General features: G+C 51.1%; 1 protein-coding gene across 3 annotated transcripts; it reads right to left on the reverse strand.

The window, feature by feature from the left end:
• Positions 1-225: 225 nt before the first annotated feature.
• On the reverse strand, positions 226-24,085 carry ELAVL3 (ELAV like RNA binding protein 3). 3 transcript variants are annotated; one of them, XM_053586520.1, is made up of 7 exons: positions 23,639-24,085; positions 13,426-13,645; positions 13,062-13,165; positions 7,814-7,967; positions 7,444-7,669; positions 5,186-5,224; positions 226-3,730 (listed from the first exon to the last, which is right to left on the reverse strand). In XM_053586520.1, the coding sequence occupies exons 1-7, from the start codon at positions 23,645-23,647 to the stop codon at positions 3,400-3,402; spliced, it is 1,083 nt and encodes a 360-aa protein (XP_053442495.1). In that variant the 5' UTR covers positions 23,648-24,085; the 3' UTR covers positions 226-3,399. The 3 variants fall into 3 exon arrangements, with proteins under 3 accessions (XP_053442495.1, XP_053442493.1, XP_053442494.1); XM_053586518.1 differs by having other exon boundaries at positions 226-3,751; XM_053586519.1 differs by having other exon boundaries at positions 226-3,751; positions 13,426-13,642; positions 23,639-24,004.
• Between the last annotated feature and the right edge of the window lie 1,001 nt (positions 24,086-25,086).

Below are 25,086 nucleotides of genomic sequence, written 5' to 3' on the forward strand. Positions count from 1 at the left end.
GGGTAGGCTGAGGGCCAATCCCAGGAAGATGCCCATCAGATGGACCCTGAACTGCTTGCATCTGTACTTCCCTCTGGGTCAGTATCCCACCCTCATCAGTGCTGTGGGGAAACCACAGGTTCCCTCCTGGGGCACAGCTCCTGCTCCAGATGAGACCCAGGCCCAGAGGGACAGCAGCCTGGGCACTGTCCCACAGGACACTTCATGTACAACCACCCAAAGCCGTAAGATTCAGAACTTTTATTTTCTGGCATGAAAAGTACAAATAATTAAACAATTCCATGTAAAAGTCTGTTACCGCGGCCAGGCCTATAATCCTGGTAATAAATAGTCTAAACGCAACGCAAAAGTGTTGGGTTGTGTTTTTTTTTTTTTTTTTTTGTCTTTTTTTTTTTTTTTTTAAACAGTTCTTTATCACCTCCAACATGGACTCTGTCATGATTTGAAACCTTCCAAATAAATAATGGGATGAAGGGAGGGCTGGAGGGGCTGAGCCCTCTCCCCACAGGCCCTGCCTGTCTCTGCCCCCAGGGACGTGGAAGACCCAAGGCCTCCTCTTTTCCTGGGAGCCCTGGCCTGGCCCCTTGGGGTGACAGGCTGGCCTCCAGGGTGGGGGCTTGGCTGGGCTGAGTTTAGTGTTTTAGAAAATGAAGTCCCTTCCCAAGTCTTGGGGGCTGCAGGCCTTGGTTGGGGGTGTGGGGAGGTGCCCCCTATCTGGAGCCTGGCTCCCCCAGGGCAGGGGACAAAGCCAGCCTTTATTGCTCAGACGCCTCCCACGGGGACGTGTGTTCCCACGTGTGGAGGGCGGAGAGGAGAGAGGCCTCAAGAAAGCAGGGGAGAAGGGTGGACCCACTGGGGGGAGTCTCTGCCCTGCTTCAGGGGAGAGGGCAGGGAGGACTTAAAACCACAAGAATAAATAGGTTCATGTATCAAGAACAAGCTAGGGTTTTCACCAGCTAAATAGGACTGAAAAAATTCTCAAGACAAGAGCAAAAATAATCCCATTAAGACCCCGGACGTTGCTGGCCCTGGGGACTGCCCCATGGAGCACACGCCCCCGGGTGCCACTTGGCTACCATTACTGTTATTAATAATTATTATTACTTTAATGATTCCACTTCCCCTTTTATAAATAAATTAGGCATAACCACGTCTCAGCAAAACTTAAAGAAACAAAGAGAACATCATCGTTCCTTTAACTTGCAAACTGGATGAAGTAACAGAAATATACACAGATGTCCTTACAGGGCAACAGGAATAATAAATAGTTAACATAGCAATAAGTTAAAACTACAAGAAGCTAAATTCAGCAAAAAAGTACAAGAAAGTTAACTGGTGCCAGTTTATGTCTTTTTTTTTTTTCCTTTTTAGAAAAATTTCTGTGTTTTTTTCCTTGTCGCTTATTTTTCTTCTTTGTGTTTTTTTGTCACTTTTCTGATTTTTTTTTTCTTTTTGTTCCTTGCAGCAGAAGCTCCACAGACGTTTAATAACAACACCGGGAGGGGTAGGGGAGAGAGAGCTGGACAGTCAGATAGGGCCATGGCCAGACACCAAACGTGGGGACATGGGGGTGGGGGCAGGAAAGCAACTCAACTGTAGCTAGAGTTGGGGTTTTGCGATTCTCAGTTCTGACTGGCCTGTGCGGGAGTGGGGTTCAGGGAGTGGTTCCAAGGACTCCAGCCTGTGTGGCTTCTGTTGGAATTTTATTATTACTTTTTTAAAAAGAAAGAAAACTACAGAGATGCAAAGTCCAGACAGAAGCCAGAGCTGGAGCTTGGGAGGGGGGCTGTGTCCATTGCCTTCACCGATTTGAAAAGAAAAACCCCAACAAACCAAAAGGGGGTAGGTGGGTGACAAGTGGACAGGAAGGTTCATAGGGCTAGGCCCTGGGCCCATCCACCCTGGGGCTGGCGAGGAGTGTTCGGTGCTGCTGCCAGGGGAGGCCTGGCCCAGTGGAGGAGGCTCAGAGCTGGGCCTTCCTGTTGGCTTTGCGGGCCATGCAAGGCCTTGGCCCAGGGAGGCTTAGCCACAGGGACAGGGGTCCTTTGGCCTCAAGTGTTGTGGGTGGGTGCTGCCTCCAGCCCACTGTGATGCCAAAGTGGAACGAGGTATTGTGTGTCTGGGTGCATGGACATTGTGTGTGCACGCCTGTGTTCATGGGCGGCAGGGAGACCACCAAGGGTCCAGGAGAGAGCTCTGCAGAGAACCTGCGGGAGGGGTATGGGGGGGACCAGGAGGATGTGGTAGTGACCAGGCAGGGTCTGGGGTGGGACCTCCTACCTGGGTCTGTGGGGATGCTAAGGGCATGTCTGTGTGTCCCTGGGTGGTGTGTGTGTTTGTCTGTGACTGGATGTCCAGATTTGATGTCCAAATATATCTGTCTCAACTTTCATGTGTGTACGTGGGCTGATGGACGTATTCTCATACCCACATGTACATGCCCACATACATCTGTGTCCGAGTTTGCCCATATCCACCTTGCTGTACCCCCAACTCCTGTCTCCTTCTGTCTAATCCTGTCCACATGTCTGAGTTTGGCCAGTGAGTCCCCTCAATGTGTCTGGGGGCATGTCTCTGTGCTGCTGTGTGTCCCCGAGGTATGAGTGTGTCCCCCGTGTGTCTTTGCATGGTTGTTTCTCTGTATGGCCCCCCCACGTGGACTCTAATCAGCCCCCATTCCCTGACACACCCCTGCCCCAGTTGGTAAACATAACCTGCCAAAATATTTTCTTTTTTTTTTGTCTTTTTTTTTTTCAAGTTCAAGAATCCCCAGTAAAAATTCTCCACGAGGTCTTTTTCCCTTTTTACAAAAATAGAGTTTTTCTTAAGACCCCTCCCACCCACCCCACCCCCTTTTTTTTCATTTTGTTTCTGCTTCCTGCCCTATCCCTGGCTCCCCACGTCCCACCAAGGGGGCCCTGGGCCAGGGGTGCCCACACTGCCTCCTCTCCTTTCATTTTTTTGGGGATTTTTAAACCTGTTCCCCTCCCCAAGCCCACCTAGGAGTTGGGAAGGCCTGGGCAAGGGGGCCTGGGAGGTCACCCCCATTAGTCCCCAAGCCATCCCATGAAGGGTGGCCAAGGGTCAGGTAGTGGCACACCTCTGCTTTCTTTTTAGCCAAAAAAAGAAACAAAAACCTTCACCATGAACCAATCCAAGACAAGAGAGTGACCAGCTCAGCCTGGGGTTGGGGCAAGAGGATGGAGCAGGGACCCCCGGGCACCGGCATTCCCGGCACACCCTCCCATTCCCCCAAGTGCTGTGCTCACCCTGTGGCTTCACAAGGATGTGGGTCCCTCACGTCGTCCGTGGGTCTGCCTGCGCTGTCTCTCTCGGGCCCCTTCTCTCTTTCTCTGCTGCCCGGGGAGGGGTGGGAGGACGGGCGGGGAGGGCAGTGGCTCAGGCCTTGTGCTGTTTGCTGGTCTTGAAGGACACCTGCAGCACACGCTCGCCCAGGCGGTAGCCATTGAGGCTGGCGATGGCCATGGCCGCCTCGTCGTAGTTGGTCATGGTGACAAAGCCAAAGCCCTTGCACTTGTTGGTGGTGAAATCACGGATGACCTTGACATTGGTAACTGCCCCGAAGGGCCCGAACAGCTGCCACAGCACGCTCTCGTCTGCCTCGGGCGACAGGTTGTACACGAAGATGCACCAGCCGGCACCTGCTGCACCCCCTGACAGGCCCACGCCAGCCAGGCCGCTCATGCCATCGATGGCGATCGGCGAGAACCTGGCGATGAGCGACAGGGGACTACTTTGGGGGTCACGCGGGCTCTGCCCTGACCCCCCACATGCCTCTAACTCCTTTGGACCCCTGATACCTTCAGGACTCCTGACTGTACTGTGATGCCTATGCTGGTCAGGAGGGCCCCATCTCTGACCCTGTCTGTAACCCCAACTCTAACTCACTGAGGACCCTGTCTTGACCTCTGACTCTCCCTGAACATTATGCTGCATGACCCCAACCGCTACCTAACCCTGTGACCTTTGGTGCAGTTGGTCCCAACTCTCTATACGACTCTGGCTGCTGCCCTCATGTGTCAGGAGGCCCACTCCCAGAAGTCACCTTCTCAAGGCAGCCTTTGACTTCACCACGTGACTCACCTGGACTCCCTGCCCCCTCCAGCCTTTTCCTGTCCAAATCATATCTCCGCTGCTGGCTCCCTCTCCCTGTAAGGGCTTGTGCCTGCCTATGCCCAGAGCTCAAGCACAGCGCCTGGCTGGCACTTAGGAGGTGTTTCTTGAGTGAATTAACGAAACCCTCCAAAGGCGTTTGTCAAATGAATTACCGAAAGGACAGACAGAATTGTCCTTTCACGTTCACCTAACCAGACTCAACTCCTCAAGTAGAGGGAGGACCCCGAGGACCTGAACCACTCTCTCCCTCCTCTGGGTCTTTGCACAGGCTGCTCCTGCCTGCTGCTGGAACTCCCTTTCCACTCAGCCCCTCATCTTGAGGTCTCTGCACTGATGTCACCTCCTATGGGTGAAGGGAGTCCCTACTGTGTCTCCATCATACCTCGTCAGTGTTCATTTACCTGTCCCCTACCCATCTAGACTGAGATCACAGAGAACAGTAACAATAATCACAATAGCAGCTATGTTTTATTGAGCGCTCACTAAATGCTTGGTAACTTTTCACGTCCCCCCAAGTCCAAGCCTGGCCGGAACACATAGGGTCGCCAGCCCTCGGAAGAGGGCCTGGCTGGGACTCAGCACGTGCTCAACAGCTTGTCACAAAATAAACATGGAGACCTTCACAAGGTCAGAGTTGCGTGCAGTGCTATGCTATGGGGGCCTCAAGGTTTGTCCTCGACTTCAGGGCACATGGGGTGATTCTGTGACCCTCAGCAATGATGATTAATAGTGGCAAGGGAGGAATTCAGGCACTTAATGTGAGAACACAGAGCACGTTGTATCCTGGGCAATGCTGCCTGTCATTGGTATAGAAAAAAGGAACTAAAGAGAGCCTCTACAAGAACCACACATTTTTATAGCAGCTCTATGCCACAGAGCCTCCAGAGAAGCAATCTTATAGGGCAGAAAGGTCCCAAGAGCAGCACTTCTGGGAACACCGGACATGGCTACTCCCAGACCCGGTTAGACATGGCTAAGCTGGTGGACTTGGGAGCATGAGAAATAGGGCTGACAAAGGGTAGGGATAATGGGCTGGGGGCACTGTTACCTCTTCACTCCATAGGCCATGTTGAGCAAATTGTCCAGCCTGCAGAGGCAGAAGCAGTGGTCAGAAGTGGCCTCTGAATGTGCCCCCATGCTGTGATGACATGGGCCAACAGCCTGCCTTCCCTGCCCCCACCCAGCAGGCATGCAGCAGAGCCCTGCCCCCACCCGCCTGCCTGCTCCCCGCCCGGCTGGACACCGCCTGGCACGGAACCGCAGTCACTGGGGCACTGCCTCTTGCCTGCACTGCTGTCCTCGTCCTCCCCCTCCCAGACGGCATATCCATCAGGGCCTAGGGGCTGTGATCTCTGGGGAAGGATAATTCCTAACAAAGGCTACAGTAACAATCCCAGCCAGCTCTTTTGGACCACTTGGGTGGCCAGGGGTGGGACAGAGATAACTTGCCACAGACATCCAGGACCCACAGAGGCTTCCATTATCTCCCATTTGAGTGGCTATGAGCACCAACTCATTCTGGATCCTGGGTTTGGTCTCTTCGATGCTCTGCTTGGGCAAAGCAAATTACATCGCTTCAAGGTCCCCGTTTAGAAAATGTGGACAATACATGCCTCAGGTTGTGCTAAATAAGTGTGTCTAGCATGCGACAGGCACTCCTGAAATGTTTGGTGTTATTATTAGCATCACAGATGAGGGGCTGGGCATAGGGGGTACACCTGTAATCCCAACCAAGGTGGGAGGATCACTTGAGGCCAGGAGATCAAGTTCAGCCTGGGCAACAAAGCAAGACCCTAATCTTTACAAAAACTAAAAAAACGAGCAAAATGTGGTGGAAGGCACCTGTAGTCCCAGGTATTTGGGAGGCTGAGGCAAGAGGATCACTTGAGCCCATAAGTTTGAGGTTTCTGTGAGCTATGATTGCAGCACAGCACTTAAACCTGGATGACAGAGACCCCCATCTCTTAAAAAGGTTTTTTTTTAGAGACAGAGTGTCACTTTGTCACCCTCAGTAGAGTGCTGTTCACATCACAGCTCACAGCAACCTCCAGCTCTTGGGCTTAGGTGATTCTCTTGCCTCAGCCTCCCAAGTAGCTGGGACCACAAGTGCCCACCACAATGCCGGGCTATTTTTTGTTGCAGTTTAGCCAGAGCTGGGTTCGAACCCACCACACTCAGTATATTGGGCCTGTGCCCTACTTACTGACAGGTGCCGCCCTCATAAAAAGTTTTAACATAATTAAAAAATAAAAAATGAGGCTGGTCTGATGGTAGTGGGTTATCAGAGCTTATTAACATTAGTGTCATGGGCCGGACATGGTGGCTCACATCTGTAATCCTAGCACTTGGGGAGGCTGAGGCAGGTGGACTGCCCGAGCTCAGGAGTTCGAGATCATCCAGAGCAAAGTGGGACCCCATCTCCACAAATAGAAAAACTAACTGGGAGTTGTGGCAGGCACCTGTAGTCCGAGCTACTTGCGGGGCTGAGACAAGGGAATTGCTTGAGTCCAGGAGTTGGAGGTTGCTGTGAACTATGATGCCAAGGCACTCAACCCCAGAGCAACTGAGTGAGACTCTGTCTCGATGAATAAATAAATAAATAAATAAAAATAGCTGGGCATTGTGGCAGGTGCCTGTAGTCCCAGCTACTCAGGAGGCTGAGGCAGGAGAACTGCTTGAACTCAAAAAGAGTTTGAGGTTGCTGTGAGCTATGACACTACAGCACTCTACTACCATGGCACTCTACCGAGGGTAGCAAAGTGTGACTCTCAAAAAACAAAAAAAAACAAAACAAAGAGAAAACATTAGTGTCACTAAAATTGGTATTCAACCTCCTGCTGCTAAATTTAACTGGCTTTAAAAAAAAAAGAAAAAGAGGGCGGCGCCTGTGGCTCAAAGGAGTAGGGCGCTAGCCCCATATGCCGGAGGTGGTGGGTTCAAACACAACCCTGGCCAAAAACTTCAAAAAAAAAAAAAAAAAGAAAAAGAAAAAGCAGCAGCCTATGGTAAGAGGGAATATAAGAAAAAGATGAAAAGAAAAATGAGTGACCAAAGCTGGACCCCAATGAAATTGACTCCAAAATCCTTAATGCCAATAATGCCAATCATAGTGGTCAGCACACATGGAGTGCCTGCTGTATATGAGGGCCTGGCCTTGGCACCAGAAAGATCCACCACTTTGCTGGTGTGGGCACCATCCAATGACTCCCCACTCTGCAGGAATGGGCTTTAGGGAGGGAAGCCACAAGCCTGGGGCTCTGGCCTGGGAGCCTGGAGTGTTTCTGGGTGGGTCTCCAGGGAGCTCACCGGAAGCGCTGCGTCTGATGGTGAAGGGGACCTGCGTAGCGGCGGGCAGATGACTGGTAGAGGTGAGTGAGCAGAGCCTGCCCTGTCTTCTGACTCGGGTTGTTGGCGAACTTGACCGTGATGGGCTCAGCTGCACCCAGTGGCTTCTGCCCATTCAGTCCTTTGATGGCCTCTTCAGCCTCAATCCTCTTGTCAAAGCGGATGAATCCCACACCCCGAGAGACACCTGCCATGGTGAAAGGTTGTCCTACCATGAGGACTCTGTCCTCTCCTTCACTGCTACCTCCTCCCCTACTTCCTCCCAGTTTCTCCCTTTCTGTCCCACCTCGCTGCTTCTGCCCAGCACCTGCCCCTGCCCTGGCAGCCTGACCTGTGACCTGGTCCACCAGGATGCGAGAGGTGATGATGCGACCGTATTGGGAGAAGAGCTGCTCCATCTCTTTCTGGCTCATAGTCTTGGGGAGCCCACTGACATACAGGTTAGCATCCCGGATGGATGCTGAACTGGGTCTGGCATAGGACACCTGGGTGAGGGGGCCAGATGGATGGGAATGAGAAGACTCATGTCGCAAATGGAGAGACTGAGGCCACATCCAGCTTGCCACAAAGTCCCAGAAATACCTCATCATCCATTCACTTAATAAATATCTCTTGCATCACCATGATTGTGGCTGAGCCAGGCATGTGGGAGGGGACACAGTAGTTGTGATGACAATGTGTTCCTGCCTGAATAGAGTGGTGAGGGGGACTTGCTGCCAGAGGAAGTCACATGTCTCCCAAATAACCAGCTCACACTCCCATATTATTTTTATTAGACACAGGGTCTTGCTTTGTTGCCCAGACTGGAGTGCAGTGGCACAATCATAGCTCACTGCAGCCTCAAACTCATGGGCTCTAGGGATCCTTCTGCCTCAGCCTCCTGAGTTGCTGGGACTACAGGCGTGGGTCACCATGACTGGCTATTTATTTACTTATTTAGAGACAGAGTTTCATTCCATCGCCTGGGCTAGAGTGCCATGCCCTCTGCCTAGCTTACAGCAACCTCAAACTTCTGGGCTCAAGCAATCCTCCTACCTCAGCTGCCCAAGTAGCTGTGACCACCACACTCAGGCATGTGCCACTACACCCAGCTTATTTTTCTACTTTTTTAGTGGAGTCAGGGTCTTGCTTTGCTCAGTCTTAAACTCCTGAGCTCAAGGGATCCTTCCACCTTGACCTCCCAAAGTGAGTTACCATGCCCAGCCTAATTCTTCTATTTTTATAGAAATGGGGTCTCACTATACTGCCCAGGCTGGTCTTGAACTTCTGACCTTAAGTGATCTTTCCACCTTGGCCTCCCAAAGTGCTGGGACTACAGGTAAGAGCCACCACTCATGGCTAATTAAAAAAAAAAAAATTTTTTTCCTAGAAATGAGGTCTTGCTGTGCTGCCCAGGCTGTCTTGATCTCCTAGCCTCAAGTGATCCTCCTGCCTCAGCTTCTCAAATCACAGGCATGAGCCACTGTACATAGCCTTGAACTTAAGTTTGATGAGTTCATCAACACTTCATCACTCCTTTGGACAGTGAGTAAGTTGGGGACATGGGCCCCCTTTCTTCCAGTATACTATGCTGGATCCCCACCAGGGACACTCAGGTCTTTAGCCATCTCCATGCTGGTGACTCCCAAACATTGTCCCCAATCTGCACTCCTGCACCTGCCTCCGGTGTCCCATGTGAGGGTGTCCAGGGCACTTTACACTCAGCGTAGCCACAGCAGTTCACAACTGCCTCCAACCTGCCCTGACTTAGTAACAACTGCTCCATCCTCCTGAGTATTCTTGTTCCCAGTTTGGGTTGTCCTGAAAACCTCTCTTTCTTCCCACTCACCTCCAATCCACCATAAATCCTGCAAGCTCTGCATTCCTTCTTATTCAGAATCTATATACTTCTCTCTCCTTCCAACCAGCCTACAACATTAATCATCAGGACAGGTGCAGCAGCCTTGGCCCTGTCCCTCCTCCCACCGTTCGTTCCCCCCACAGTAACCAGAGGGCGATTGTGAGCACAAGAACCAGGTCCTGTCTGGGGTCTGCCCAGAACAGTCCATGGCTCTCACTTCCTCAGCATTAAGGCCAAAGTCCTCCTCTGGGCTCACAATGCACTGCATGCTCTCCCCTATCTCTTCCCTGCCCTCATCTTCCTTTAAGCCACATGTTTTCTCTGTTTTTTTCTAAACCCACCAGGTATGTCTGAGCCCCACGGCCTTTGCATTTCCTGTTCTCTCCGTCTGGAGCTCTCTTCCTCCTCTTTCTTCTCCAAAGTCTCAGTTGAAATGTCCTCCCTGTCTTCTGCCATTTGAGTTTGGTGTCTCCACCTCCACCTCTACTATTTTCTCTCAAAGCACTCCTCTCAGTTGGGAATTAGACATGCTTTAGTTTAATCATTCAATCCATGTTATTAATTGTGGTCCAACCCAACAATGAAACTCTCTCTGCCACTGTTTAAAAAATGGTGGCCATGTATATTTACTTCCCCAAAACAGTGGTGGGTATTGTAAAGTAAGATAAAGAAAAGTCTATTTATAAAGCAGTGAGGATTATGTGACCCCCATCTCATTGTGTGTTTATCAATATCCTAGAAATGTGGCATGGAGGCCCTCCCAAAATGCTGGGTGAGTGATCTGCCACTGGGTGGAGAAGCGGAGCATGAACGACCCTCCTCCTCATTTTAATTTTCTATTTCTTCTAAATTAACCTCTGGGTAGACAAGGGTCATTGTTGAGGGCCTGCCTGTTGTGAGGGACAGTGAGTTGTGAGGGTGTACTTTGTTCATAGAAATAACCAATTATCCCATATTGTCTAGTGGTTTGAAAAAAAAAAAAGAAAGAACAAATTTTTTTTTGAGACAGTCTCACTTCTTGCCCCAGGCTACAGTGCTGTGGTGCCAGCCTAGCTCACAGGAGCCTCAAATTCTTGGGTTCAAGCAATCCTCCTGTCTCAGCCTCCTGAGTAGTTGGGACTACAGGTGCCCATCACAATGCATGGCTAATTTTTCTTTTTTTGGTAGAGACAGGGTCATGACCTTGCTCAGGCTGATCTCAAACTTCTGAGATCAAGCATGCTCCTGCCTTTTGAGGTGCTAGGATTACAGGTATGAGCCACCGCATCTCATCTGGCCAGAATTCACACCTATAATCCTAGCACTCTGGGAGGCAGAGGCAGGAGGATTCTTGAGCTCAGGAGTTTGGGACCAGCCTGAACCAGACTGAGGCTTTGTCTCCACTAAAAAGAGAAAAACTAGCTGATCATTGTGACAGGCATCTGTAGTCCCAGCTACTCAGGAGGCTGAAGCAAGAGGATGGCTTACGCCCAGGAGTTTGAGGTTGCTGTGAGCTATGACGGCAGAGCAATTTAGCCTGGGGCAACATAGTGAGACACTGTCTCCAAATAAATAAGTAAATAAATAAAAATTTTTAAAAAGTCAACAAAATAGAGAAACCAGGTCAGGGTGAATTCGGCTTGTGGCCGCAGGTGGGGGGGATTCTGATTAACATAATTGTGTACACCAGAAAATAAAAGACAAACACATTGGCCTGTTGTTTCTCTAATAGTAGTTTTAAAAACCATGGCAGTGTATTTGTATTTGATGGTTTTCTCTCTTCCCTATGGAGCTGGAAGCCATGAGGGGTGAGTACTTGCTGATGGATCAGGTTTGGAAGTGGAGGAAAGGAGACCTGCGTGGGTTTTGGTGTTTGGCATCATCAGTAGCACAGAGTAGATTTTTTTTTTTTTTCTAGAGACAGAGTCTTACTTTATGGCCCTCGGTAGAGTGCCGTGGCCTCACACAGCTCACAGCAACCTCCAACTCCTGGGCTTAAGCGATTCTCTTGCCTCAGTCTCCCGAGTAGCTGGGACTATAGGCGCCCGCCACAACGCCCGGCTATTCTTTTTTTGGTTACAGTTTGGCCGGGGCCGGGTTTGAACCCGCCACCCTCGGTATATGGGGCCGGCGCCTTACCGACTGAGCCACAGGTGCTGCCCAGCACAGAGTAGATTTTTGTTTTGTTTTGTCTAAGTCCTGCTCTGTCACCCAGGCTGGAGTGTTAGTGGTGCAATCATAGCTCACAACAGTCTCCAACTCCTGAGCTCAAATGATCCTCTCACCTCAGCCTTCTAAGTAGCTGGAGGTTGTGCCACCGTGTCTGGATAATTTTTTTATTTTTTTTGAGATGGGGTCTTGCTATGTTGCCCAGGCTGGTCTCAAACTTCTGGCCTCAAAGGATCCTCCCAAAGTGCTGGGATTACAGGTGTGAGCCTCCATGCCTGGCCACAGAGTAAGTTTTCATGGGCCTTTCCCATCCATCTAAGACATGGGGTCCCCAAGGGCAGGGACAGGCCAAATTCCTCCTGTGTCCCCATACTGGGTGAGGCCCGGTACACGGCAAGCAGCTGGCAATCTTTTTGGTCAGCATCTACCAGAGCAGAAGTGAGTCTTAAAGAATTTCCAGAACAGGTCTCAGAACCACACACTCGTCAGGCCACCTGCCACACAAGTGCACAATGCCACACACGTTCTCCCCCTAATGAGGCACAGGTAGACACACCCATACCACATCACCTGACACACATTCAGCCAGAGGCAGACAACCCCTTTTCATTCCCCACCAGGTCACAACTGAAGTCATAGTGCCACAAAGCACCTGCCAAATAAACACCAATTCCCACAGACACATAGGGAAACACCTAAAGTCTTACATAGCCAGAACCACTCAAGGACAGCCACTCTGTGGACACTGTGTCCCACAAAAACTTCGTCCCAGCCAGAGCCACAGTGAGTTACGAGACACCTGGACCATAAACACCACATTTCACAGTTCAGGGCAACACACACATGGGTGCACACATGCACACGCACACACATGAAGCGTCTCTCCATCACACTATGGTCACTAGGGTCCACCCTCATGCCCTGGGGTTTCTAGGTCTAGTTGGCCATGGAGGGCCCACTGGGTTACAATACGATTTCCACCCTCTGTCCCCTCATCAGGGAAAAGGAAGAGATTCCTGCAGCTCCATTCCCACCTCCAATTGGGGGCCAGATGGGCACCCCACATCCCAGCCTCCCCCAGGGTCCAGAAGCAGATTTGCAGGGCAGAGCCCAAACACCCCCAGGCAACCTAGAGAGGGGGGTTTCCATGGCGATCCCCCCCAGGGAACCTGTGCTAGTAAGGTCCCAGCTGCAGCTGCTGAGGGGAGGTCATGGAGGAGGGGCCCACCCCTAATCCCGCCCTCCCAGAACCTAATTAAGTTTCAGATGGCAGATGGGTCCCCACTCCATTTCCATGACAAATGTGGGAGGGCCAGCTCATAGGACCCTGGTTGCTGTCCTACCTCCAGGCGGTAGCTAACTCACTGAGCCTCCAGAGAAAGTGGGGCTGGTATTGTCCCCATTGCCAGGTGAGGAAATTGAGGTTCAGGGAGGCAAAGCTATTGCTATCCCCTCCCCAAGGGGTAGCCTGGCTGGGATTCCTTGGAGGAGTTGGAGCGGAGAAATGGATATGTGGAGGGGTGGGGGCAGTGGAGGCCTGGGATAGTCCAGGTGGGCAGTCATTGGGGGGACTAGGGAATGAGGTACCAACCTTAATGGTCTTCGTCTGCAATTTGAGGCCGTTGAGGGTGTTGATGGCTTTGTCTGCATCGCTGGGGTCAGAATAGTTCACAAACCCGTAGCCAAGGCTCTGCCCTGTGGGCAGGACCAGGATAAGGACCTGCTAACTTGTGTTCTCCTGAACCCAGGCCTGATAGACTGACCCCTCCCCACCAAGATCCCACCCTCATGAGTTTCCTAGACATCTTAGACCTAGAGTCCCACCTGTTTCCATCACTCCTGAGACCTTTACTCAGGGCCAAACCCATCTCCCCATCAAATCTCAGGTCCCTAAGCCGCCTCTTGCCCCTGTTAGCCTTGAGACACCCATGAGGGTCACACCTGCCCCATCACACCTGTGATCTTGTCCCGAACCAACTTGCAGGACTCAATGTCACCAATGCTGCCGAAGAGACTCTTGAACTCATCCTGGGTCATGTTCTGGGGCAGGTAGTTGACGATGAGGTTGGTCTTGCTGTCATCAGTGGCTCCATTTGTACCAAGGAGTGGCCCATTGGGCAGGGCTGGGCCGGCCGGGCCCCCCCCGACCTGAGACTCCATGGCCCCCAGTATCTGCTGGAGACAACAGGTTGCACCCACTCACTGCCCAGTCCCCACACCAGGGACTTGTGGGGAATGAGGAGTGGCTCAGTGGTGACAAAATAGCCATGTCTAATAAGAGCTTTATCACGGGCAGTGGGGAGTATAGGAGAGGACACCTAATTATTGTAATAATCTCTTCAATTTATCAGAAAAAGCACTGGGCAAAAAAAAAAAAAAAAAAAAAAATCACCTGATGTGATTTTACTGCGAGAAATTCTGTCCATAAATATCATCTATGCAAACAGAGGTCAAAATCAATCTATGCATTTTTAGAATAAAAATGAACATTGTCTTCAGAAGAAGAAATCTAACACTTTCAGTAGCTTTGAAACTCCCACATGCCCTTTCCTAATCTTATTTCCCTCCTTCCACCAAACATAATTCCTATCTCAAATGTGTTAACATTTCTTTTGCTTCATGCAGATTTTTCCTAGGAGGTATTTACCCTCATAGATTTCCCATTGAGCTATTTTTTTTTTTTTTTTGTAGAGACAAGAGTCTCACTTTATAGCCCTCGGTAGAGTGCCATGGCCTCACACAGCTCACAGCAACCTCCAACTCCTGGGCTCAAGCGATTCTCTTGCCTCAGCCTCCCGAGTAGCTGGGACTACAGGCGCCTGCCACGACGCCCGGCTATCTTTTTGGTTGCAGTTTGGCCGGGGCTGGGCCTGAACCCTCCACCCTCGGTATATGGGGCCGGCGCCCTACCGACTGAGCCACAGGTGCCACCCAGAGCTATTTTGTTTTATTTGTTTGTTTGTGTTTTGGTATAACAAAAAAATCTGCAAATAATGATAATTTTATTTTCTCCTGTTATTTATTTTTCTTGTCTTATTGCAGGGGCTACAATGTGATAGTGGCTTCCTCATTCTTGATGTTAAAGGACATGATTTAAACATTGCACAGCTAAACATCTTTACTACAGGTTTTTTCTAGATGGCCTTTATCAGGTTAAGAACATTTTCTTTTATTCCTAGTATCTTAACAAGATTTTGTTTTGAGGGGGGGACAGAGTCTCTTTGTTGCCCTCAGTAGAGTGTCATGGCGTCACAGCTCACGGCAACCTCCAGCTCTTGGGCATAGGCAATTCTCTTGCCTCAGTCTCCTGAGTAGCTGGGACTACAGGTGCCCGCCACAACGCCCGGCTATTTTTTTTTGTTGCAGTTTGGCCAGGGCCCGGTTCAAACCCATCACTCTCGGTATATGAGGCTGGCGCCCTACTCACTGAGCCACAGGCACCGGCCCTTTACAAGATTTTTTTTTTTTTTTTTTTGTAGAGACAGAGTCTCACTTTATGGCCCTCGGTAGAGTGCCGTGGCCTCACACAGCTCACAGCAACCTCCAACTCCTGGGCTTAAGCGATTCTCCTGCCTCAGCCTCCCGAGCAGCTGGGACTATAGGCGCCCGCCACAACGCCCGGCTATTTCCTTTACAAGATTTTTTAAGAAAAGAATAGATCTGGGGCGGCGCCTGTGGCTCAAAGGGGTAGGGTGCCGGCCCCATATGCTGGAGGTGGTGGGTTCAAACCCAGCCCTGGCCAAAAACTGCAAAACAAAAAAAGGATAGATGTTGAATTTGTTTGTTTTGTTTGTTTGTTTTTGTAGAGACAGAGTTTCACTTTACCGCCTTCAGTAGAGTGCCATGATGTCACAAGACTCACAGCAACCTCTAGCTCTTGGGCTTCTGGGATTCTCCTGCCTCAGCCTCCCGAGCAGCTGGGATTACAGGCGCCCACCACAACGCCCGGCTATAGATGTTGAATTTTATTGAAAAATTTCTACATTTATGGAAATGATTCTTTAGCTTCAGTACATCAATGCCATGAATTATATTAATTGATTTTCTAATATTAAGCTAACTTTCCTGGAATAAATCAAACTTGGTCATGCACATTGTAGTTTTTTCTCTTCCTTCCTTCCTTTCTTTCTTTCTTCTTTCTCATAGCCCACAACAACCTCAAATTCTTGGGCTAAAGTGATCCTCTAGCCTCAGCCTCCTGAGTAGCTGGGACTACATGTGTCCCCCACCACACCTCACTAGTTTTGTTTTTCCTATTTTTAGTAGAAACAGGGTCTTGCCCTTGCTCAGCCTGGTCTTGAACTCCTGAGCTCAAGCAATCCACTTGCCTCAGCCTCCCAGAGTGCTAGGATTACAGGCATGAGCCACCCTGCCTGGCCTGTAGTTTTTGTTTATATACATTGCTTGACTTAATTTAATGAGTATTTTTTGGGAGGTTCTTTGTTTAGTATTTTTTACACCTATGTTCAGGAAATATGATTTTTTTTTTGAGACTGTCTCATCCTATCATGTTGTGGTGTCAGCCTACTTCATAGAAATCTCAAACTCCTGGGTTGAAGTGATCCACTTGCCTCAGCTTCTCTAGTAGCTGGAAGTACAAGTGCCCACCACAATGCCCAGCTAATTTTTCTATTTTTTTTTTTTGTAGAGACAGAGTCTCACTTTATGGCCCTTGGTAGAGTGCTGTGGCCTCACACAGCTCACAGCAACCTCCAACTCCTGGGCTTAAGCGATTCTCCTGCCTCAGCCTCCCGAGTAGCTGGGACTACAGGCGCCCGCCACAACGCCCGGCTATTTTTTGGTTGCAGTTTGGCCAGGGCCTGGTTTGAACACGCCACCCTCGGTATATGGGGCCGGCGCCCTACCGACTGAACCACAGGCGCCGCCCTAATTTTTCTATTTTTAGTAGAGACGGGGTCTCGCTTTTGCTCAGGCTGGTCTCCAACTCCTGAGCTTAAGGGATCCTTCTGCCCTGGCCTCCCAGAGTGCTAGGATTATAGGCATAAGTGACCTTTCCCGGCAGGTATGCTGTTTTTATTTAATTCACACAAAGATTATAAAACAGTGATTTTCAACTAGTTTGCCATGAAAAATTTTAAAGATCATTATTTAAATTATTTTGATCATTAATTAAATTAAATTATAAAGTAGTTTATAGCAGTTTTTTTTAACCTTTTGAGACAAAGTTTCACAGCCTGGCTCACAGCAACCTCAAACTCCTGACCTTAAAGCAATCCTCTTGCCTCAGCCTTCCCAAGCACCTAGGACTACAGGTGCCCACCACAACACCTGGCTAGTTTTTTTATTTTTGGTAGAGATGGGGCCTCACTCTTGCTGAGACTGGTTTCAAACTCCTGAGCTCAGGCAATCCATCTGCCTCAGCCTCTCAGCCTTTACTTTTTTTTTTATCAATATAATTTAAAAGTGCCATGGAAGTTTAACTATAGGTTCAAGTGTGCCATGCAATAAAAAAAGTTTGGACAACACGGCTGTAAAAGGTAGAAGTTAACTTTGCTATGATGGATGAGGAACCTGAGGCTCAGAGATGTTAAGGAACTTGCTAAAGTCACATAGTATATCAGTGTGGCACAGGAACCCAAATGCAGCCATTTCCAGACCTACTTTTCAGACTATGACAGTCAATCAGGATGCTACTGGCTCTGACCATTCACCATATGTGTGTCCTTGGACGTACTCCTTGGGCCCTCTGTTTAACTTTCTTTCTTTTTTTTTCAGAGATAGAGTCTTACTTTGTCACTCTTGGTAGAGTGCTATGAGGTCATAGCTCACAGCAAACTCAAACTCCTGAGCTTAAGCAATTCTCTTGCCTGAGCCTCCCAAGTAGCTGGGACTATAGGTGCCTGCCACAAAACCTGGATATTTTTTTAGAGACGAGGTCTTCTCCCGGCTCAGGCTGATCTTGAACCTGTGAGCTCAGGCAATCCACCCTCCTCGGCCTCCTAAAGTGCTGGGATTACAGGTATGAGCCACCGTGCCTGGTGCCTCTGTTTAACTTTCCTACTAAACACAGAATAATTGGTAATGGCTATAGAGGAGAATTTTAAAGCCATATCTGGGCTTAGCTGGAGACCTTGCTGAGATTGATTTGCATTGCCTGTCATAGGATCAGGAAGGCCAAGTAGCCAGCATTTCCATATGTCATGGTTGGCAATTAGATTGCCCTCACTTGAAAACACAAATTAATTGGTAGAGGCTTGCTAGAGGGGTGAACTAAGAAGGATGCAGAAACCACATCTAGTTTCAGCAGGAAAGACCACCGTGATTGATTAGTAATGTCTGCTGGGGCCACAGAATTATAAATAGCCAGCAGGTAACTTTCATCTCAGCGATCGTTGGCTCAAGATCCAACAGCATAATTGTTCCCAAATATTGGACAGTACTGTATGTCAGCCCCTGTCCAGAGGACTCTATGTGCAATTTTTCTCTTTTTATTCAAACCCTAAAATGCGGAATTTCCCAGCCAGGTGCAGTGGCTCATGCCTGTAATCCTAGCACTCTGTGAGGCTGAGGCATGAGGATCCCTTGAGCGTAGGAGTTCAAAACCAGCTTGAGCAAGAACGAGACCTTGTCTCTACTAAAAATAGAGAAAAAAAAAATTAGGTGGGTGTTGTGGCAGATACTTGTAGTCCCAACTACTTGGGAGGCTGAGGCAGGAGGATCATTTATTTATATTTATTTATTTTTGAGACAGAGTCTCATTAAATTGACTTTGGTAGAGTGCTATGGTGTCACAGCTCACAGCAACCTCAAACTCTTGGGCAAGCGATTCTCTTGCCTCAGCCTCCCAAGTAGCTGGGACTACAGGTGCCTGCCACAATGCCTGCTATTTTTTTGTTGTAGTTGTCATTGTTGTTTAGCAGGCCCAGGCTGGGTTGAAACCCGCCAGCCCTGGTGTATGTGGCAAGCACCCTAACCACTGGGCTATGGGCACCGAGCCCAGGACGATCATTTAAACTCAGGAGTTTGAGGTTCCTATGAGCTAAGCTAACACCAGGGCACTCTAGCCTGGGCAACAGACTGAGACTGTCAAAAAAGAAAAAAAAAAAAAAAGAAAGAAAAGAAGAAAGGAAGGAAGGAAGGAAGGAAGGAAGAAGGAAAGAAGAGAGTTTCCCTCCCCTACCCAACTTCCACTTAATATGAGGAAACTGAGGGTAAGAGATATTTTAAAAATTGCCGGGGCAGCGCCTGTGGCTCAGTCGGTAGGGCGCTGGCCCCATATACCGAGGGTGGCGGGTTCAAACCCAGCCCTGGCCAAACTGCAACCAAAAAAAAAAAAAAAAAAATAGCCGGGCATTGTGGCAGGCGCCTGTAGTCCCAGCTACTCAGGAGGCTGAGGCAAGAGAATCACTTAAGCGCAGGAGTTGGAGGTTGCTGTGAGCTGTGTGATGCCACGGCACTCTACTGAGGGCCATAAAGTGAGACTCTGTCTCTACAAAAAAAAAAAAAAAATTGCCAAAGACTGGGTGGCACCTGTGGCTCAAAGGAGTAGGATGCCGGCCCCATATGTCAGAGGTGGCGGGTTCAAACCCGGTCCGGCCAAAAAACAAAACAAAACAAAAAAAAGTGCAAAAAAATTGTCAAAGACCAGGCAGCATATCAGTGGTGGAATAGGAGTTTGCATGTGAGTTCCCCTCAGCCAGAGTCTGTATTTCCTACTTGCACTGCCAACCAAGACTGGTTGGTAGCTTTGACATTTCCCAGCTGTGTCTCCTCAGATAGACCACTTACTGTTTCTGGGCCTCTGCTCCATTTTGCTATAAATTACAAATTACAGACACAGTGAGCCTAGAGAAGGATCTATAAGTCACACGTGGGTATTGCTAGACAGCACTCTGGGATCAGTTAGCAATGTCTGCCACAGGCACAGCCATAGAAATTTGTCATGTCCACCATCCCTGCCTCTTTTTTTTTTTTTTTTTTTGAGACAAAGTCTCGCTATGTCACCCTTGGTAGACTGCCGTGGCATCACAGCTCACAGCAACCTCAAACTCTTGTTTTAGCAGGCCCAGGCCGGGTTCGAACCTGCAACCCTCAGTGCATGTGGCTGGTACTGTAACTACTGTGCTATGGGGGCTGAGCCAATACTGCTACTAATAATCATTTCATGACACTGAACATCTATCATGCACCAGGCATGATACCCGGTGGGAAGCATTTCAAGGCATTATTTCAATTGTTCTCCCAACCATCTTGAGAGACGGAGAACACATTCTCCATTTTGCAAGTGAGGAACTGAGGTCAGAGACATTGGGTGATATGAATGAGAAACTTGTTTTCAAACCTGAATCTGTTTGACTACAGAGACATTTTCAGCCAGTGTCTTGAGGTGGCTCTGTCTCCTTATAGCCATGTATTGTCAGGGATAATCTTTGGTCTTCTTTGGACCTATATTTCCTTCCCACTTACTCTTATACAAAGAATGGAATAGACGATTAATTCTCCTACATCTCCAGTCAGCTGAGAGTGGCTGGGTGGGAGGGATCTGGAGTAGTACTCTGAAGATACAGCCAGGCTCATGAGGAACGTGCACTGGGTTGATTACCAATCTGCCATAGGTGCCTGCAATGAAGCAGCAACACCCATTCCACAGATCTGCATTCCAGTCTCAACATTTTTATTTTACTAATAGGCTAGCCATAGGCTATGAATTCACAATGTGCCAAACAAAATTCCTACCTGAAACTTCCATGTCAGTCTCCCAATGTTGAACATTATAAGAATCTTTTCATTGAACACATGAGGAAATTGAGTTTCTTTCTTTCTTTTTTTTTTTTTGAGACAGAGTCTCAAGCTGTGGCCTTGGGTAGAGTTCCGTGTCATCACAGCTCATAGCAACCTCCAACTCTTGGGCTTAAGTGATTCTCTTGCCTCACCCTCCCAAGTAGCTGCAACTAGAGGTGCTCACCATAACACCCGACTGTTGTTGCAGTTGTCATTGTTTATTTATTTATTTTTTTGGCCAGGGCTGGGTTTGAACCCACCACCTCTGGTATATGGGGCCAGCACCCTACTCCTTTGAGCCACAGGTGCTGCCCAAGCAGTTGTCATTGTTGTTTAGCAGGCCCAGGCTGGGTTCAAACCTACTAGCCTTGGTGTACGTGGCTGGCGTCCTACCAATGAGCAATGGGCACTGCCAGGAAATTGAGTTTCAATGAAATATTTGCACAAAGTTCAAAAGGGACATGCACAAGGTTAATATAAATGGTGGACTGAGAAACAAATCCAGGATTTGGACTGTAGTGCCTGCTCTCATAACCAAAAAGCCAATAATATAAAAAAAAAAACTATAACAGCAAAGTGAGGCTGAGTACCTACTTTATGCCATGCTCTGGAACATGGTAACATTTAAACTGACTGTGGTGGAGTCTATTCATTCAATTCAACAAATATTTACTGAAGGCTATCATGCACCAGCTGCTGATGCCACTCTTCTCACTGTTGTTGTCTGTCATGTCGCCTTTTGGGGCCTCTGTCCCTCCAATGAAGGTATAGCACAGAGTCTCCCATGTATAAAGATGGATTCTGAATTCTCATCCAGGCTCAGTGACATTCTTCTATGATGGGTTGATAGTATTTTTTATAGGAGCTCAAATAAGCAATCAGAAGTATATAAGTGCCTGCTTCTAGAAATGCTAGAACACAGTTTTTGAACCTCCACTGAGCATGTGCTGTTTTCCTTGACTTCCCGCGGTCACACTGAGAGATGGAAACAGTTTGCTCTGTTTCTCAGAAGGAGAAACTGAGGGTCAGTCAGGGGAACTTGCCTAGGGTGACAGGAGGAGGTAGAATGGGTGGAGTCAGCATTTGTCCCCTGATCTGATGACCCCTGAACCCCCAGAGTTACCAACTGCCCCTCCCCCAATGCTGTCCCCAAGTTGGATGGAGTGAGGTGATTGGATAAGTCAGACTCAGGTTCATGGGGCCTGGCTGATTAATCTTGCCTCCACCCCCCTTCCTCCCTCCCATCTGTGCAGGAGCTTAGCGGAACCAGTGTCGCCTTTCCTATGAGCCAGCTGAGCCGATAATGGAGATCAGATTGGAGCAAGCCACACCTGCCCTGCCTAAGCTTACAGTGAGTGTGTGACCTGTGAGAGTGGCAGCATGAGCATATTAGAAACCTTGAGGACTGGTCCCAGACAGATGAGGGGTTAATGTCAAAGAAGGAGGAGGGCAAGAGTCTTCTTTCACATCCTCTGGCTTTTCCAAGTCTCTGTTTCTATGAGCTTTCTCATCTTTCAGTTTCCCTCTGCCTCTCTCCTCTTCTGTTTTTCTCTCCTCCCCTGTCTCTCCCTCTCATTGAACCCTCCTTATCCATTTCCCATCCCATCAGTCTCTCTCCAACTCTTTTTCACCACTGCACATACATCTGACATAGGGATTTTGCAGTGAGCACACCTGAGCCCATTTGCTCCCTCAACCCTCCCACATTGGACCCCCTTGGCGGGGCGCCCCTTGGCCCCAGTCACAGTGAAGACGACTGGATACCTGTGACAATAAGGCATTGAATGGCTACACATGCTAAGGCTGGGCCACCACGTGGTGCTCACTGCGCATCCTACTTCTAGGTCCTTCCTCCACACCAATGGATTCCCTGGCTTACACCCTGCCTGTCGCCTGCTTGAGTAACTCCCCCACTCCATTGGAGAACCCAGGCCCCCAAGGGCCTCAAGGCCCTTGTGTGACCTCTGACCACACCCTCTTCCCCTTTGTGCATTAGTTTCCCTTTTTCAAATGGAAGGGGGGAGTTCTGGAGTGCTGGACTGTAGGAATTCTGAGGGTCCTCAGGAGGCCATACTCCCTTCCAGACCTGGATGAACCGCAGGAGGCTCAGAGAGGGGAAGGAGTCGACCTGAGGTCAAACAGCAGTTGAGCCTAGCCTGACCTCTGGGGCTTCATTTCTCAGAGCCGGGTGGGAAATGCCCCCACCGACTGAGTTGACCACGACTCGTAATAGAGGCCCGGGAAGAGACACAGTGTACAGAGACCCACACACGCAGAGACTGAGAGATAGGAAGAGTGGAAGATTGGGGCCCGGGCGCCGGGACCAGACAAAGGACGCGCGGCGGCTAGAGAAGCAGAGTCGCGCGGCAGGAGTGGGGGTGGAGCAGGGGTGGGGCTATAACCGGCCAGCCCCGCCCGCGGGATACGCCCCGGCTGCAGAGTGGAAATCTGAGGGCTCGGGCGAGGCCAGGCCCCCAGGGCCAAGGGGCGGGGCCTAGATGGGCGTGACAGGGCGTGGCTAGACAGGGCGTGGCTGGGAGGGAGGGGCCGTGAGCTCGGGAGCTGACCAGCTCCGTGGCTGCTGAAAGCACCAAGCACCGGGCGAGTGGCGCGGGCGGGCGCGCTCAAGGTCACCTCGCGGCCCAGAGCCCTGGCGGGGTGGGGCTCTTGGACCCGGCATAGGGGTACAGTCTCAGCCCCTTACCCCTCACCCCATCTCCCGGGGTGACGAGGGCCCAGGACCCGAGAAGTCTTCCCGCCCCCCCCGCCCCACCGCGGGCCCTGGTCTCCCCTCCCCCTCCCCGCAGCTCGAGGCACCCGCGTGAGGCTACGGCCCGCGAAGAAACGCCGAGAAACAAAGGGACGCGGTAGAGGCGGCGGCGGGCCCGCGGGGCCTCCGGGCGCGCCCCCTCCTCTCCCCTCCCCGCTTGCCGCAAGGTCGACGGGCTCGAGGACGAGACGCCCGCCTCCCGGGCGCGGCCAAGGCCCGGGGCGCGCGGTCCGACGCCACCCGCTTCCTCAGGGCACTCGGGATGCCTTGCCGCTTTGGCCTGGCCCAGCACCAGTGATCAGGGCCCTGCGTTTGCCTGGGCAGCCTGCGGGGTCTGGGCCTGGATGGAGGAAGCATCCTCCGCCGCCGCGGCCCCTCCCCCATTAGGCCCGTTGGAAAGAGAGCAATCCCGCCTCCAGGGCAGCGTAGGACGCTCCCCGAATCGCAGCCCATCTCCTCACATCCTCTCAGTGCAGGCTTTAAGCTCCCTCAGCACTCTGGGCGCGGCCCTGCCCACTCTCAGACCCCGAGGCTCGGTCCTACCCCCCCCTCAACCTGGGCCTAGCTAGGCCTGGTCCTACCCCCCCAATCTCCGCGGAGACAGGGCCCAACCCCTTGTCGCCCCGGTTCCCTATCGGCGACAGGAGGATACCTACAGTGACCATTCTTGTGTGCCCGGCGGGCGCAGTCCGTGTTGAGGGCGGATCCGGGGGTCGTACTCTCCTAAGGGGGCGCCCGATACTCACGCCGGGGTCCTGCCCGGGCGGCCTCTGTTGCGGCCACTGCAGAAGTGGAGATGAAGGCGGCGGCTCCCTCGAGGGCCAGGGACGGGTCCGAGCCCGGGGATGCGCGCGCGGATGACCGGGCCCCGGGGTGGCCTTCGGGTGGCACGGGATGGAAAGAGAGAGCGGGCGCGGGGTTGAGAACGCCCCCTGCGCGGCCCCGCGGGGCCCGGGGAGGTTGCGCTTCCCGACAGAGATCGCGGCTCTCTGTCCTTCGCCGCCGCCCCTCGGTTGGGCCCGTCCGGTCTCCGGTGCTCAAGTCTTCTCCCCTCGCCCACCCTCCCACCCTCCCTCCGGCCCGCGCTGCGCGTTCCGCGCTCTGGGCCGCGCCGCCGCCGCCCCCAGCCCTTTATAGCAGCAGCTGCCGGCGTCCGCGTAGCTTATTGGCTGCAGTGACTGAGCCCCGCCTCCTCGCGACGCCCGACGGCGCGGCAGGTGTAAGAGAGCTAGCGCTGGCCAGGACTCGGCATCCCCTAAAAGCTCATCCTGGGTGCTCGGGTTGTCAGATTTGGGCCTTTCTTCCCTCGCATTCTCTGCTTGCTGGCTTAGCAGTCCTTCTTGGGCAGGTTTTCTGCTCCGGTGACAACGGATTCCCCTCTTCGGTCTAGCATATAAAGCTGGAGGAGCCAGAGAGGGGATCCGAGTGATCGCCTGGAGGCACTGTCCACCAAAGAGACTGGAAGGGGACGCAGAACCAAGAATTTAATAGGCAGAGATCTGGCACCCCAGATTTGGAGGCACCAGTTGCAGCCCCCTTCAAGGCCATGGTGGGAGGGTGGGGGATGGCTAGGATGGCCCTAGTCTACCTGCTGGAAGCTGGAACCCTGTGGATTTTTGAGTGGACTAGGTACCTTTTGGGTTCAAAAGGTGGGTACTGCACCCAGTGCAGGGGAACTTCACACTGCTCCGAAGGGGTGAAGAGGTCTGGGGACCAGAGATCCAGACAATCCTCACTGGTGACCTGTAGCTTGAGAAACCACGGATTCTTCTGGGATCCCATAAAACTGGGGTGGGCAGATCTGTCATGTAAATAACCTGGCCTTCTGGGCTCGTGATTGGTCCTCCTAACAGTGGAATCTCGCGACCTCTCAAACTAGGGGGCACTTGGCCTCTTGCTAAGGCGTTGGGGGTCGCGCAGCCTCTTTTGGTGCTCGGGCAGATATATATTCACGTCGGGGCCGCAGGGAGACGTGGGAACAAGCATTCACTTGGGCAAAGGTGCCTCCAAGTGATGCTTCAGCACACAGAAAGCTGTCCAACGGCCAGGTCCACGGTGCTGGGGGCTGGGTAGGCCAGACCCCATAGATGGAAAGTCGCAGCCC

The sequence above is a fragment of the Nycticebus coucang genome, chromosome 3, assembly GCF_027406575.1.
Source record: "Nycticebus coucang isolate mNycCou1 chromosome 3, mNycCou1.pri, whole genome shotgun sequence".
NCBI lineage: Eukaryota > Metazoa > Chordata > Mammalia > Primates > Lorisidae > Nycticebus > Nycticebus coucang.